The sequence below is a fragment of the Manis javanica genome, chromosome 7 (assembly GCF_040802235.1).
Source record: "Manis javanica isolate MJ-LG chromosome 7, MJ_LKY, whole genome shotgun sequence".
NCBI classification, from domain to species: Eukaryota; Metazoa; Chordata; class Mammalia; order Pholidota; family Manidae; genus Manis; species Manis javanica.
In genome coordinates this window covers 6,849,050-6,863,966 of record NC_133162.1, presented here as the reverse complement: position 1 = coordinate 6,863,966, position 14,917 = coordinate 6,849,050, and the positions used below count along the sequence as shown (strand labels likewise).

General features: G+C 35.8%; 1 protein-coding gene across 5 annotated transcripts in view; it reads left to right on the top strand.

Moving 5' to 3' along the window:
• Positions 1-14,917, top strand: part of ZRANB1 (zinc finger RANBP2-type containing 1) — a 102,302-nt gene that overhangs the window by 57,444 nt on the left and 29,941 nt on the right. For 3 of the 5 annotated variants that reach the window (XM_073240165.1, XM_073240164.1, XM_073240162.1), the window contains exon 2: positions 5,908-6,758. In XM_073240165.1, the coding sequence (XP_073096266.1) occupies positions 5,945-6,758 (814 nt within the window). In that variant the 5' untranslated portion in view covers positions 5,908-5,944. Of the gene's footprint in view, positions 1-4,443; positions 4,622-5,907; positions 6,759-14,917 lie in introns of those variants that run through there. The other 2 variants (XM_073240163.1, XM_073240166.1) reach the window with 2 other exon arrangements.

Here is a 14,917-nt window from a genome sequence, read left to right as displayed (position 1 = left end):
TGGAGCCCTGAAATGAAGTTAGGTTTGTAGATAAAAAGGGTTCACTATATCATCAATCTTCAGGATCTTGCTCAAGACCAGTTGTTTTTTCTGTTGACTGTTGTGAGGAAGATAGTAATGTAGAAAGATGCTGAGGAGAAAGAGGAAATGACTGTGGGATTTTGGGCTTAGACTTTAGTACTTTTTTTTTTCCATAAAAAGCAAATTTATTTCTCACGGTTCTGATCTGGAGACTGAAGTCTGAGATCAGTGTGTTAGCTGAGTTGGGTGATGGCCATCTTGGTTGGACTTCTTGCTGTGTTCTGACATGGAGAAAAAGGGCAAGGGAACTCTCCTGGGCATCTTTTATAAGGGCATTAATCTCATTCGTGAGGGATCTACCATCATGACCTTATATATCAAAGGCCCCACCAACAGATACCATCACATTCGGCATTAGGATTTCAACATGCAAATTTTGGGGGTACAAACATTCAAACTACAGCAGTTAAAGTAGTTTTTAAAAATATTTAAGTCCAGTTCATCTATTTTTCTTTTGTTGTTCATGCCTACTAGAGGTTGGCAAACCTTTAAATACCTGTAAATCACAACCATAGGCAAGGATGCAAAAATGGGAACTTTTTTTTTATTAAGGTATTATTGATATATACACTCTTATGGAGGTTTCACATGAAAAACAATGTGGTCACTACATTCACCCATATTATTGAGTTCTCCCCCATATCGTATTGCAGTCATTGTCCATCAGTGTAGTAAGATGCCACAGTCATTTGCCTTCTCTGGGCTACACTGTCTTCCCCATGATCCCCCACACTAAACATAATACCCCTCAATCCCCTTCTCCCTCCCTCCCCACCCACTCCCTCCCATCCCTCCCCTTTGGTAACCACTAGTCCCTTCTTGGAGTCTGTGAGTTTGTTGCTGTTTTGTTCCTTCAGTTTTACTTCATTGTTATACTCCACAAATGAGGAAAATCATTTGGTACTTGTCTTTTTCTGCCTGGCTTATTTCACTGGGCATAATATCCTCCAGTTCCATTAAGTAGTACTTTTTATTTACATAAATACTATAATTCAGAATTACCATGTAATATTTCAACAGAACCTAAAAATTGAACATACTTGGAATATCCTTTTTAGCTTTAGCTTTGATCTGTATTCCCCTGATGCTTTCTGAGCATTTGTAAATCTTCAGTTTTATGTTAACATGTGCATCAATAATATATTAACAAATATTTATATTACTAAGTACAGATATATTAATAAAGCTAATGCAAAACCTCAAAAGACTGCTACTAGACCTTCCTTTGGATGACTTCTCATCATTTGAAACTAGCAGTTGAGCTTTTTTCTCAGTTTGTTAAGGAGTTTGTACTTGATGAGGATTATTTCATTTCTCCAGTTCTCTTTCTTAGTAGGTGATTGGAGGAATTTGTAGTGTAGCTACAATTTTGAGGAATTGATTTCAATATAAATATACTTCTTTTGTGGCCTATTAATTAATTACTAAGCATGACACTATAAAAAAATGTTCAGTTACTAGCCCCCCCTTTCCCCAGCCATTAATTCACGCATCCATAGTACTTGTGCTTTTGTTCTGTGAACTGGGAAGTATATAACAAAAGCAGTTTCGTGAATTTAGTATTGGAAAATGGTTCATGTGCTTGGAGACATTTTTTTTTTTTTGATATGTGAAGCTCTATTTCATTTATTTTCATGCTGTATAATTTCCTGTTGAAACTTGTTTATCCTGTCTACTTTTGATGACCACTTAGATTCATTCAGTAGAAACTCATTAAAGCACCTACTATACAAGGAACAGAGATTCAAGTACTGGAATCAAAATAAAAAACTATTGCCCTAATGGACCTTAGGGCAATTTCTATTGTGTAAGGGAATATACAATAGAAAAATAAGAAAAAGCATGTGACATAACAGATGGGGAAGCATTGCAAGCAAAGAACTTCAGGTGTTTTCTATGACAGGTGATTTTGCTATGAACATTCATATACAGGTTTCCTTATGGGCATGTGCAGGGTTTCTCTGTGTAACCTCAAAAGTGGGACTGACAGATCATACGATATGAATATTTATGTTCAGTATTGGTAGATATATCACCCTGTTTCCAAAAGGACTACGCCTTTTATATTCCCACTAGCAGTGTCTAGGAGTTCCACTTGTTCACATCCTCACTATTACTTGGTAGGGTCAGATTTTTAAATTTTTGCCAAATTCATGTTTGGAGATGGTATTTCATTGTGAGGTGTGTACACTTCTCTCAGTAGTGAGAGTCAGCATCTTCTCAGTGTTTAGCCGTTGCTGTTTTCTCTCCATGAATTATTTTCTCATTCCTTTGGCATTTTTCTGTTGGGTTGTTTGTCTTTTCTTCCTGGTTTGTAGAACTTCTTTCCAAAAATTTAGCATTACTCTTTTCTTAGTAGTATATCCTTTTCAAGTTGTGACATACCTCACTTTGTTTATGGTCTTTTGAAGAAAAGGATTTTCTTAAAATATCTTTTCTTTCATTGTTTGTGTTTTGTCTTAATTTCAAAATTCCCACCATATCCTTCCCTGTTCCCTTATTTCTAAGAACCACAGGTCTGCTTTCTGTTCCTATAAATAAGTTTGAATTTTCTGTAGTTGTATGTAAGTGGAATGATACATAATTTTTTGTAGGGGATGGGGTTTCTGGCTTTTACTCAGCATTGTTATTTTGAGATTCGTTTATGCTGTTGAATATATCAGTAGGTCATTTTATTGCTGAATAGTATTCCATTTTAAGGATCTATCACTATTTATTTATCTAATCATCTGTCAATAGACATTTGAGTTATTTTTGTACTTGGAGACATTTATGCAGTCTGTCTACACTTAGAATGGTCCACAGGATGAGAGTTGCTGGTAGCATTTGAACCAAGGAATATTTGTTTTAAGAGTAGCAGTTGTGTCTGATTTCCCATAGAGAAGGTCCAGATTATGCAAATTTTATTGTTTTTTATTGTACCATTACTTGAAGTATGATTCATTGGATATAACTTGGGAATCTGTGTTACATGCAAAATTAGACTTGGAAATTAAATTTACTTGGGTATGTGAATACATGTTAACTTAAAAGATATTTAGTTTTATTTTAGCATGCAATATTAACTCTCAGAGCTGGTTGCTATTAAAAATAATTTTATGTGATTTTTGGGATGTTTTGACATCTGGAAGAAAAAGTGTACTTATTAATTTCATCTCAATAATGCAAAATCATGTAGTTGAGCTGTTATTTGTACTCTTCCATATACTGATTACCACAAGTACAAATTGCCCTCATATAATCCTCCCCAATCAATTTTAGTTATCAGTTAATAAAAAATAATACCTCTGTAAAGTCTCAGTACCCCAGAGAGTGGATACTGTGTACATCATTGTCTAACATAGTTTGCTTATCTAAAACTCTTGAGCTTGGTTTTGGTATTGCTTAGTTATCTGGATTTTTGGAAGTTGGCTGTTTACCAGGCATATATGACAATGATTATTTTCCATTGTGGGCTTTGTTTGTTTTTCGTCAGACATGCATATTTAAGTATGTTATGTTGGCACATTAGTTCTATGAAGATTAGCTAAGATAATGTAAGATCACAAGCTGTTTAGTTGAGCCAACAAACATACCAAAATAAGACTTATAAAGCAAGCATGAATTTTTGAATGTGACTATTTTAAAGGAAATAATGAAATTACTTATAGTAGCCCTGGATATATTCATTATGCCATTTGTTCTTGTTATGGTTAAGTTTTCACTTGCTCATTTTAATTTCCAGTGGCATGAGCAAGGGATTTATAATTCATTTTTGAGAAACTAAAGGAGGAAACTACCCAATGAATGTGAAAATTGTTGTTAAATCTCAGTTGTCCATTTTATTGATGCACATATTAGAGGTCCCTGCCATTCAACAGGCTTTTGGACTGCTGTGTTACGTGTAATCAGTGTGTACAAACTAAATGTTAAAATTATGCAAATCAAATGTAAATTACCCAGGTTAGACAAAATACAGTTTCTGAAGGAGAAAAAGACTTCAAAGCTAAATATAAGCAATATATATTTTTTGATTTTTGTACTTACTTGGTTTATACTACCTTTTCCTCTTCTGGAATAACAGTACATATAGGAATTGACTGAACATTATCAAGTTGCTATTAATGATAATATTAGTGCAAATACACACACACTTAATAAGTTTTTAGAGGAAAGCGTCTTTCCCATGTCTAATTTGACTGACCATTCTAATTAGTTAGCTAATTTTATTGTTGTTAAATAAAATTTTAAATATAGTAAGTCCATTATTAAACAAGTATGATTAAAATAGAGGACTGATTATAATTTGAGTCTTAAAAAAATAAATACCTTTGGATAAAGTAGCAGGCTTCAAGTGAAATTCAGTTTTGGTCTCCTTTACAGGAATAGCTATTCAGTCAGACAGAACAGAACCACTTACCACGTTTTGCAGTATCTCCTGAGGAAGTCAAAATCTGAGCCACCATGAAGACTGAATCTTGTCTTTCGTCTGTTTTATAAACTGTACTTTTATTCTAACCATGTGCAAGGTGGAGGTTATAGCATGGAAACTAAAATCTTAGTAAGTGTGACTTTTATATTGGCTGTTAAATAGTAGCCTTATAGTAAATTTGTTCTCTTAACAGAATTTCATGCTATAAATGGGGTGAAGACTTTGCAAGCAGGGGCATAATAATAGACTTGTGAAGTAAAAGGCTTAGCTTTTCAGGTCCAGGAAAAATCCCCAAGAAAGGGGGAAAAGCTTCTTTTACTATGCCTAGAATTTTTTTCACCTTTCTGGTTAAAAATAGGTGCAAAGATGGTATTTAGTTGAGAAGGGATTTAAGAAATTTTTTGAAGTGGACTTCAAAAAACTGGTTTTAGTGGCCAAAGTCTAAATTTAGGCTAGTAAAAAGAAAAAATTATTTGCTATGTAAGTTGCTTCATTTATAAATTAGGTATCATTATATAGTAAAGTCTTAATTATAGTATAATGCTAGTAAGCCCAGTGTAGAATCCTAGGAACCTTTTAAATAGTGATATGTTTATGTTTTTACTATGAATTGAATTTTGAGTGTATTTAAAATGTTGAATATTTTGAGTATGAATATTCAAATTATTTTGGAGTGAGTATGCTAGTAGTTATCTCAGGGATGTTCTGTTGATTTGATTGTCCTAAGTATAGGTGATGTGCAGTTTTAATTTTTTGTGCTCCAGAAAGAACTAGATTTTGAGAATATAGACTATCAAGAGACTTTATTTCACAGTGTTACTTTGTTAATTGTAAGGATTACTCCTCAGCATCTTTATTTGCTACCAGTGCTTATTAATAGCAGTGGATAATTAGCCCTTTAAACTGCTTTTTCTCCCTTAACAAGACTGATAGAATTGACACTGTTTGATCTTATGAATTCTTTAGTGAATCAAACATTATGATACTATACCTAGATAGCATAATAATTTATGCTGTTCATAATTTAAGAATGATTATGTTTAAGATAACCTGGCTTATGTTCTTTCCCTTCCCTTTTAACCATTTGGTTACTTTTCTAAATTGATGGCGATGACCTGGCTGAAATTAAACATTTCCATTAGTGGCTTCCCTAGTTTAACCTCCTTCCCTCTTAAAATAAACGTTCCTATCATTTTTGCATTCCAAAGTACAATTTTATTAAATCTTGAGGTCTAAGATTTTTCTTTAGGAACTTATCTCTGGTGTCTCTGGAAATTAAAAAAAAAAAAAGTTACATGCATGTTTTGAGAAATTTGTATTTTGTAAGTTGAAGGGCACTTTTATTTTCGGTGCATGTTTTCAGAGGTGGGATCACGTAGTTATTGTTTTAATAACCATGTCCTAATTATTTATAGCTTCCTGCCTGACATAACTCACTTCAAGAAGTGCACAATGTCAGAACGTGGACTTAAATGGGCTTGTGAATATTGTACGTATGAAAACTGGCCATCTGCAATCAAGTGTACTATGTGTCGTGCCCAAAGACCTAGTGGAACAATTATTACAGAGGATCCATTTAAAAGTGGGTCAAGTGATGTTGGCAGAGATTGGGACCCTTCCAGCACTGAAGGAGGAAGTAGTCCTTTGATATGTCCAGACTCAAGTGCAAGACCAAGGGTTAAGTCCTCATACAGCATGGAAAATGCAAATAAATGGTCATGCCACATGTGCACGTATTTGAACTGGCCAAGAGCAATCAGATGTACCCAGTGCTTATCCCAGCGTAGGACCAGGAGTCCCACAGAATCTCCTCAATCCTCAGGATCTGGCTCAAGACCAGTTGCTTTTTCTGTTGATCCTTGCGAGGAATACAATGATAGAAACAAACTGAACACAAGGACCCAGCACTGGACTTGTTCTATTTGCACATATGAAAACTGGGCCAAGGCTAAAAAATGTGTTGTTTGCGATCATCCCAGACCTAATAATATTGAAGCAATAGAGTTGGCAGAGACTGATGAGGCTTCTTCAATAATAAATGAGCAAGACAGAGGTCGATGGAGGGGAAGCTGCAGCAGTGGTAATAGCCAAAGAAGATCGCCTCCTGCTATGAAACGGGACTCTGAAGTGAAAATGGATTTTCAGAGGATTGAATTGGCTGGTGCTGTTGGCAGCAAGGAGGAACTCGAAGTGGATTTCAAAAAACTAAAGCAAATTAAAAACAGGATGAAAAAGACTGATTGGCTGTTCCTTAATGCTTGTGTGGGTAAGTTTCTGCATTTTTTTGAATGAGATGGGAAAAGATAGTAAAAATAATATGAAAGATATAAGTAGGTCAGTATTTAGTATTTAGTTCTTTCAGTGTGATAGTTGTGCTCCCAGTATGCATGTATAAGATCTCTGTATTTGTGATCTAGTCATAACTGTCCTAAATAGCCTCCATTTCATTGTGTATGTGTCTCTCCATCATTAGGGGGAACAACATTTTAAGTTAAAGCAGTGTTTTTACCCATCAGTAGTAAAATACATACCTGGAGTTTAAAAACTGCTGCTCTGTTTATTGTAACAAGACATGTCTGAAGAACACCAGCTGCTGCTTCAGTGTTTGGCCAGTGTGAGCATCTTATGATGATAGAAGCTTTAGTCAGATGTTAAAAATATCACAAAAATGTGTGACTCCAAGAAGTTGAACACATACATTATTGACCTCGAAAACACTGATGTTAACATGAATGACATGTAGTAAATATTTGCAAACTTTGTGCTAAACTGATTTCATTTAACCATTTGATTTTATGGTTCAAATTATGATTCTTGTGTTTTGTGGTTTTAGTGCTTCCTAAGGAAATTCTAGATACTAGTTCCAGTTACTGGCTCAGAGCTGTTAAATGACAGAGAGACATGTTGCGAGAGTAGGGTTTTCTCCAGTTGTTGACCTTGTGAGTTAATTATTTGTTAGGTTTTCCACAAAAGTGTTTATTTGACTCTTACGTATTTTTCTGTTTCTTTTTTTTTTTAGTGGGTTAGCTATTTAAATTTTATGATTAAAATTATTTGGATGGGGTGCTTACTTTGACATTCAGTTCTGTAAAGGAAATTTTGAGTGACTACTGAAGTTAACTATGCTTGGAACAGGTTAAGCCTTAAACATGGCTTAGCTATGTGCATGTGTATATTACACACACACACACACACACACACACACACACACACACACACACACACACACACACACACACACACACACACACACGTGTATGTGTATATATTTCTTTCCCCCGTTCTGATTTCTCCCTGACTATGGCTCCAAGAATATGGAAGACATAACTGTATAAACCTGTAAGTCTTAAGAGTAGATTTCAAGAAATCTTGAGTTTTTTATTTTCGTCTTGTCTTGGCAAAAAGAATATTCCAGCGGATGAGCCCTTCTGACCACAAAGCACAGTGGGCATTTGGTAATGGATGCCTCCAGTTTTCTCCTATCCTGAGGGCTAGGGATGAAAGCACACTGATTCATCTTCAGATGAAATGTTGTCTCATTTCATCCCATTGACTTTTTTTTCTCCCCAAATTGGGGTAGCACATATACGTGCTACATGGCACAGTATTAGTGTCTTTTAAAAAATTTTTAAACAGGAAATTCAAAAGGGTTTTATTATTAATTTTTTAATGGAGGTCAAAGTCACATACAATTCACTATTTTGGAAGTGAACAGTTTAGTGGCACTTAGTGTATTCACAGCCTAGTGCAGCCACTACTACCGTCTAGTTCTGAAACATTTTTCATCCCCCAAAAGGAAACTCTGACCCCACTTAAACAGTTACTCCACTTCCCTTCCTTCCCCGAGTCTCTGGTAATCACCAGTCTGCTTTCTGTCCCTATGGACTTACCTATTCCTGATACTCCGTATAAATGGACTTTTACAGCGTGTGACCTTTTGTAGCTGGGTGTGGTGGTCTTCTAATCATCTGTATGCTTTTTTGAAACACTATTAAAAAATTACACACTGCAGGCAGTAGTGCACTACAAGGTGGTGGTATAGCGCACTAAGTTTATAGATAGACATGAACTCCATTGCAATGATTCTTAACCTCTTTTGGGGTCATAAAATCCTTTAGGAATCAGGTTCGTTGTTTTTCAAGTTTCTGCATCTCAGGTTAAGAGTTACTGCGTTGAAATATTTTCTCTCCTTTAAACACATAAGTTAGACCCATCAGTGTAACTTGGTTGTTATGGCTATTACTTCTTGTCTTTGTGACTACTATGTCTTCTTGCTGCTGTCGTTTCTTTCTTTCCACATATCCTTACTTCTTTTCAATAACCATCCTTGATCCTTTTTGAATTCTGATAGGTTTGAGTTCATTTAGAGATGAACTACGAGTGGGACCAATATTAGATTTGGTTTTGTTTCATTTATGGAACAGTTTCTTTGTCATTAAGTCCCTATTCCTGCTCACTCCAGAGTTTCTAGGTTCTTAGGGCCAGGGATGAATTGTATTTGATTCTTGGTAATGTGGATTCTGTCTTCCCTATCAGCAAATAGTTTTGATTGTTCACTACATAATATGGTTCTGACTGTTGTACAAAAATTAATGGCCCTGTCTTTATTGGGTAGTCATATCCTGAATCATAAACTTCACTGAAATATGTTAAAAACTTTTTTTTTTTACTTGTTTACGTTGTGTTAGGTTTTTGAGAAGTCCACATGTGCTGAAAATTAATCTTTACTTTCTCTTTTCTGCCTGCCTTATGTTCTCCAGATTTCATTAGGTACAGTACATTATGACTTGTTGATGTTAGGCATTAAAAAATAGTAATTTCTGTGCTTGCTTTGGCAACATATATACTAAAAAAGTCATCTCCAGGGTATATATGCTGAATATAAAATGTAAATTGAATACAAAATTTAATACTAAATATAAAATGTGAAACTTTTCCTGTGTGAAACTTGAAAAAAACATCTCAACCTCAGGCCAATTTCCTAGCTGGTAAAGTAGGAATGAGGTTTTTGAGAAGGCAGAAGTAAACGAAAGTATTGACAGTATTGAGCAAGTGTCTTCCTTGACTGGGTGTAAGTTTCACCTAAGTCCTATTCTCTTATGTGGTGCTAGGACTTTGGGGACAGCAGTACCAAAACCTGACATCAGTAAAAGTAGACTAGGCGGTGGGAGCCTAGATATAAAGTCAAGGGTGTGAAATTAAGTGTGCAGTTGTCTCTGGAGTATCTGCAGTTTGGTGCTGGATCATGTTTGTGCTGATCATCGACTGGCCTGTCCCACTGGATGGGTAATGATGTCCCTAAGAGAAAGGGCAGCGCTACCTAACAGACCACTTTAGTTCTGCACTCCATCAATCCAGTTGCCCTTCAAAAGAACATTAAACATCAGCCCAAATTGATCCCTTGAAAAGACATGGGGGCACATAAGATTAAATCTGTGTAACAACTTCTTGTATTCCTGAACCCTAGACCCATATATCCAGCTGCCTACACAACACTTCCCTTAAATAGCTAGTATTTCAAATTCATTTCTACTACATTGAGACTGGAACTGAACTGGTTTCCCTGTCAAATCTATTCTTACACACTTCTCCATCTCAAGTTCATTGTTCCATTTGCTGTACCAAAAGCCTTGGTCATTCTTGATTTTCTCTTTTTTTTTTTACTAAGGTATTATTGATACACACTCTTATGAAGGTTTCACGTGAAAAAACAATGTGGTTACTACATTCACCCATGTTACCATGTCCCCCTCATACACCATTGCAGTCACTGCCCAACAGTATAGTAAGATGCCACAGAGTCACTATTTGCCTTCTCTGTGCCACACTGTCTTCCCCATGATCGCCCCCACACCATGTGTGCCAATCATAATACCCCTCAATCCCCTTCTCCCTCCCTCCCTCCCCACCCTTCCCCATCCCTCCCCTTTGGTAACCACTAGTCCCTTCTTGGAGTCTGTGAGTCTGTTGCTGTTCTGTTCCTTCAGTTTTGCTTCGTTGTTTACACTCCACAAATGAGGAAAATCATTTGGTACTTGTCTTTTTCTGCCTGGCTTATTTCACTGAATATAATATCCTCCAGCTCCATCCATGTTGTTGCAAATGGTAGGATTTGTTTCATTCTTATGGCTGAATAGTTTTCCATTGTGTATATGTACCACATCTTCTTTATCCATTCATCTACTGATGGACACTTAGGTTGCTTCCATATCTTGGCTATTGTAAATAGTGCTGCAGTAAACATAGGGTTGCATATGTCTTTTTGAATCTGAGAAATTATATTCTTTGGGTAAATTCCTAGGAGTGGAATTCCTGGGTCAAATGGTATTTCTATTTTTAGTTTTTTGAGGAACCTCCACATTGCTTTCCACAATGGTTGAACTAGCTTACATTCCCACCAGCAGTGTAGGAGGGTTCCCCTTTCTCCACATCCTCGCCAGCATTTCTTCCTGGTCTTTTCTATATTGGCCATCCTAACTGGTGTGAGGTGATATCTCATTGTGCGTTTTATTTGCATTTTCTTGATTATTAGTGATGTGGAACATTTTTTCATGTGCCTGTTGGCCATCTGAATTTCTTCTTTGGAGAATTGTCTGTCCATAACCTCTGGCCATTTTTTAATAGGTTTATTTGCTTTTTGGGTGTTACGATGTGTGAGTTCTTTATATATTTTGTATGTTAACCCCTTGTCGGATACGTCATTTACAAATATATTCTCCCATACTGTAGGATGCCTTTTTGTTCTGTTGATGGTATCTTTTGCTGTACAGAAAGAAGTTTTTTAGCATGATGCAGTCCCATGTGTTCATTTTTGCTTTTGTTTCCCTTGCTCGAGGAGATGCATTCAGAAAAAGTTGCTCATGTTTATATTCAAGAGATTTTTGCCTATGTTGTCTTGCTAAGAGTTTTATGGTGGTTTCATGACTTACATTCAGACCTTTGATCCATTTCGAGTTTACTTTTGTGTGCGGGGTTAGACAATAATCCAGTTTCATTCTCTTGCATGTAGCTGTCCAGTTGGCAAAACTGTCCAGTTTTGCCAACACCAGCTGTTGAAGATGCTGTCATTTCCGCATTGTATGTCCATGGCTCCTTTATCGTATATTAATTGACCATATATGCTTGGGTTTTATCTGGGCTCTCTAGTCTGTTCCATTGGTCTATGGGTCTGTTCTTGTGCCAGTACCAAATTGTCTTGATTACTGTGGTTTTGTAGTAGAGCTTGAAGTCCAGGAGCATAATTCCCCCAGCTTTGTTTTTCCTTCTCAGTATTGCTTTGGCTATTCGGGGTCTTTTGTGGTTCCATATGAATTTTAGAACTGTTTGCTCTAGTTCATTGAAGAATGCTGTTGGTATTTTGATAGGGATTGTATTGTATCTGTAGATTGCTTTAGGCAGAATGGACATTTGACAATATTAATTCTTCCTATCCATGAGCATGGGATGTGTTTTCATTTATTGGTATCTTCTTTAATTTTTCTCATGAGTTTCTTGTAGTTTTCAGAGTATAGGTCTTTCACCTCCTTGGTTAGGTTTATTTCTAGGTATTTTATTCTTTTTAATGCAGTTGTGAATGGAATTGTTTTCCTGATTTCTCTTTCTGCTAGTTCATCGTTAGTGTATAGGAATGCAAATTCTATGTATTAATTTTGGAGTGGATTCTTTAGGGTTTTTTATGTACAATATCATGTCATCTGCAAACAGTGATAGTTTAGCAACTTCTTTACCAATCTGGATACTTTTTATTTCTTTGTTGTCTGATTGCCGTGGTAAGGACCTCCAAAACTGTTGAATAAAAGTGGGGAGAGTGGGCATCCTTGTCTTGTTCCCGATCTTAAAGGAAAGGCTTTCAGCTTCTTGCTGTTAAGTATGATGTTGGCTGTGGGTTTGTCATATATGGCCTTTATTATGTTGAGGTACTTGCCCTCTATCTCTGTACCCATTTTGTTGAGAGTTTTTTATCATGAATGGATGTTGAATTTTGTCAAGTGCTTTTTCAGCATCTATTGAGTTGGTCATGTGGTTTCTGTCCTTCTTTTTGTTGATGTGGTGGATGATGTTGATGGATTTTTTTCATATTGTACCATCCTTGCATCCCTGGAATAAATCCTACTTGATTATGATGGATGATCTTTTTGATGTATTTTTGAATTGTTTGCTAATATTTAGTTGAGTATTTTTGCATTTATATTCATCAGGGATATTGGTATACATTTTTCTTTTTGTGGTGTCTTTGCCTGGTTTTGGTATTAGGGTGATGCTGGCCTCATAGAATGAGTTTGGAAGTATTCCCTCCTCTTCTACTTTTTGGAAAACTTCTAAGGAGAAATGGGTATTAGGTCTTCACCACATGTTTAATAAAATTCAGTGGTGAAGCCATGTGGTCCAGGAGTTTTGTTCTTAGGTAGTTTTTGATTACCAATTCAGTTTCGTTGCTAGTGATGGGGCTGTTCAGATTTTCTGTGTCTTTCTGGGTCAGCCTTGGAAGGTTGTATTTTACTAGAAAGTTGTCCATTTCTTCTAGGTTATCCAGCCTATTAGCATATGGTTTTTCTTAGTTTTCTCTAATAATTCTTTGTATTTCTGTGGTGTCTGTAGTGATTTTTCCTTTCTCATTTTTGATTCTGTTTGTGTAGACTCTCTTTTTCTCTTGATAAATCTTGCTAGGGGTTTATCTTTTTTTAAAATTTTCTCGAAAAATCAGCTTCTGCTTTCATTGATTCTTTCTATTGTTTTATTCTTCTCAATTTTATATATGCTCTCATCTTTATTATGTCCCTCCTTCTGCTGACTTTGGGTGTTACGGTTATTTTTTAATTACTGAATTCATTTCAAAATGCTAATGGTTCTTTTTGTTTGATGATGAACTTGATTTTATATTAATACCAGACTGAGTGTTCTACTGAAAGATACTCTCCTAAGATTTAGTGTCCTTTTTTCTTCAAGTGCTTTACATATGAATCAAGGTAGAGCCTGAGAAAAAGGTCTTGGGTCTTATTATTATTAATCTTTGACAGTTAAAACTGTCAGAATCTTTAAAAAAATACTTAAAAAATAGGAATGGTTTAAGTTAAAAGGCTATTAAAAGCTTTTCATAGAATCCAAAATATATGCAGACTTGTGCAGCAAGTCTTTGGCACTGCATCCATAAAAGGAAAGTAAGCTGCTTAGAAGCCTGGCAGTGCCTTGTATGTCCTTGGCTTAGCTTCGTGTGATGCACTTATGGGGGGCGTGCATGTGTGTAGCTAAGAAACTGAAGTGTCTTTTCACTCCATCCACATTTTTGCTGGTAGCTCTCCTTCCCATCCAAGGTAGTTGATATTACAGGTAATAGAATTATTTTTAGCACTATGAAAGGAGTATTATAGTTTTTGTCTTGTTTTTATTCAAGTTTCTGAGGATTTCCTCTTGTGATTTTAGAACTCTGGATATAAAATAACTTTTTGGTCATGATTTTTAAGTGAATTGTGATGATTCTTAGCAATATAAAAAATACTAATATGGAAGGAATGCACACACATTTTCTTTACCATGGTTAGTTCAGTCTGGGTTTTGAAAGTGCTTCCTGACACCTGGGATAAAAAGCTTCTAAGAACGAGTGTGTGTGTTAAGGCAAATAAATGGGTGGCCATGGCAGAAACAGAGCCCCAGCAGTGTTCTTCTCGTTGCCTTTAGTCTGTCTGAGGCATAATTCCTGGCTTTTAGAAATAATTGACTACACAGGCCTACCATCTAACAATGTGCCTCCTTATGCTGAGAAAGGTAATATGTCTGGTGATTCTAGATTATATAATAGTGACATTTTTTGAAAGCATTATATTAAATGAACATATTGAATTACAAAATCCAAATGTATTGTTTAAATATTCAATATAAAAGGATGTGTTTATAGACACCAGAGGACTTTACTGTTTACCATAAAACAACTTTTAGACATTTATTAAACTGTGAACCTGGTTAAGAAAAAGTTAAGCTGTATAGATGTAACAGTGTATTAAAAAAAGGCAATAGTTTCTTCTTTTTCTTCTTTCCACCTCCAGTGCTGTGCAGGGACAACCACTTTTTTCCCCCTATCAACCTTTTATGAGAAATTTCAAAACCTGTAGAAAAATTACAAGTATATAGTACATTGACGTAGATTTTTCAGTTGTTTCCACATTGGCTCTCTCCATCTTTCTGTTTTTCCCAATTGTTTGAGAGGAGCTGTAGGTGACATGACATCTGCTCCTAAATACTTCAGCCTATAGGTCCTGTGAACAGACCTATTTCCCCTACGTTACCATGCAGTATAATTATTCAGAAAGTGTAATATTCCAAGTATTTTCACTAACAGCTGTTGCTCCAACCCGGTCAGTCAAGGATTACACATTTTATTTTGTTTTCTCTGTAGTCTCCCCTAAGCTCTACAGTGCCTCAGATGGTTTT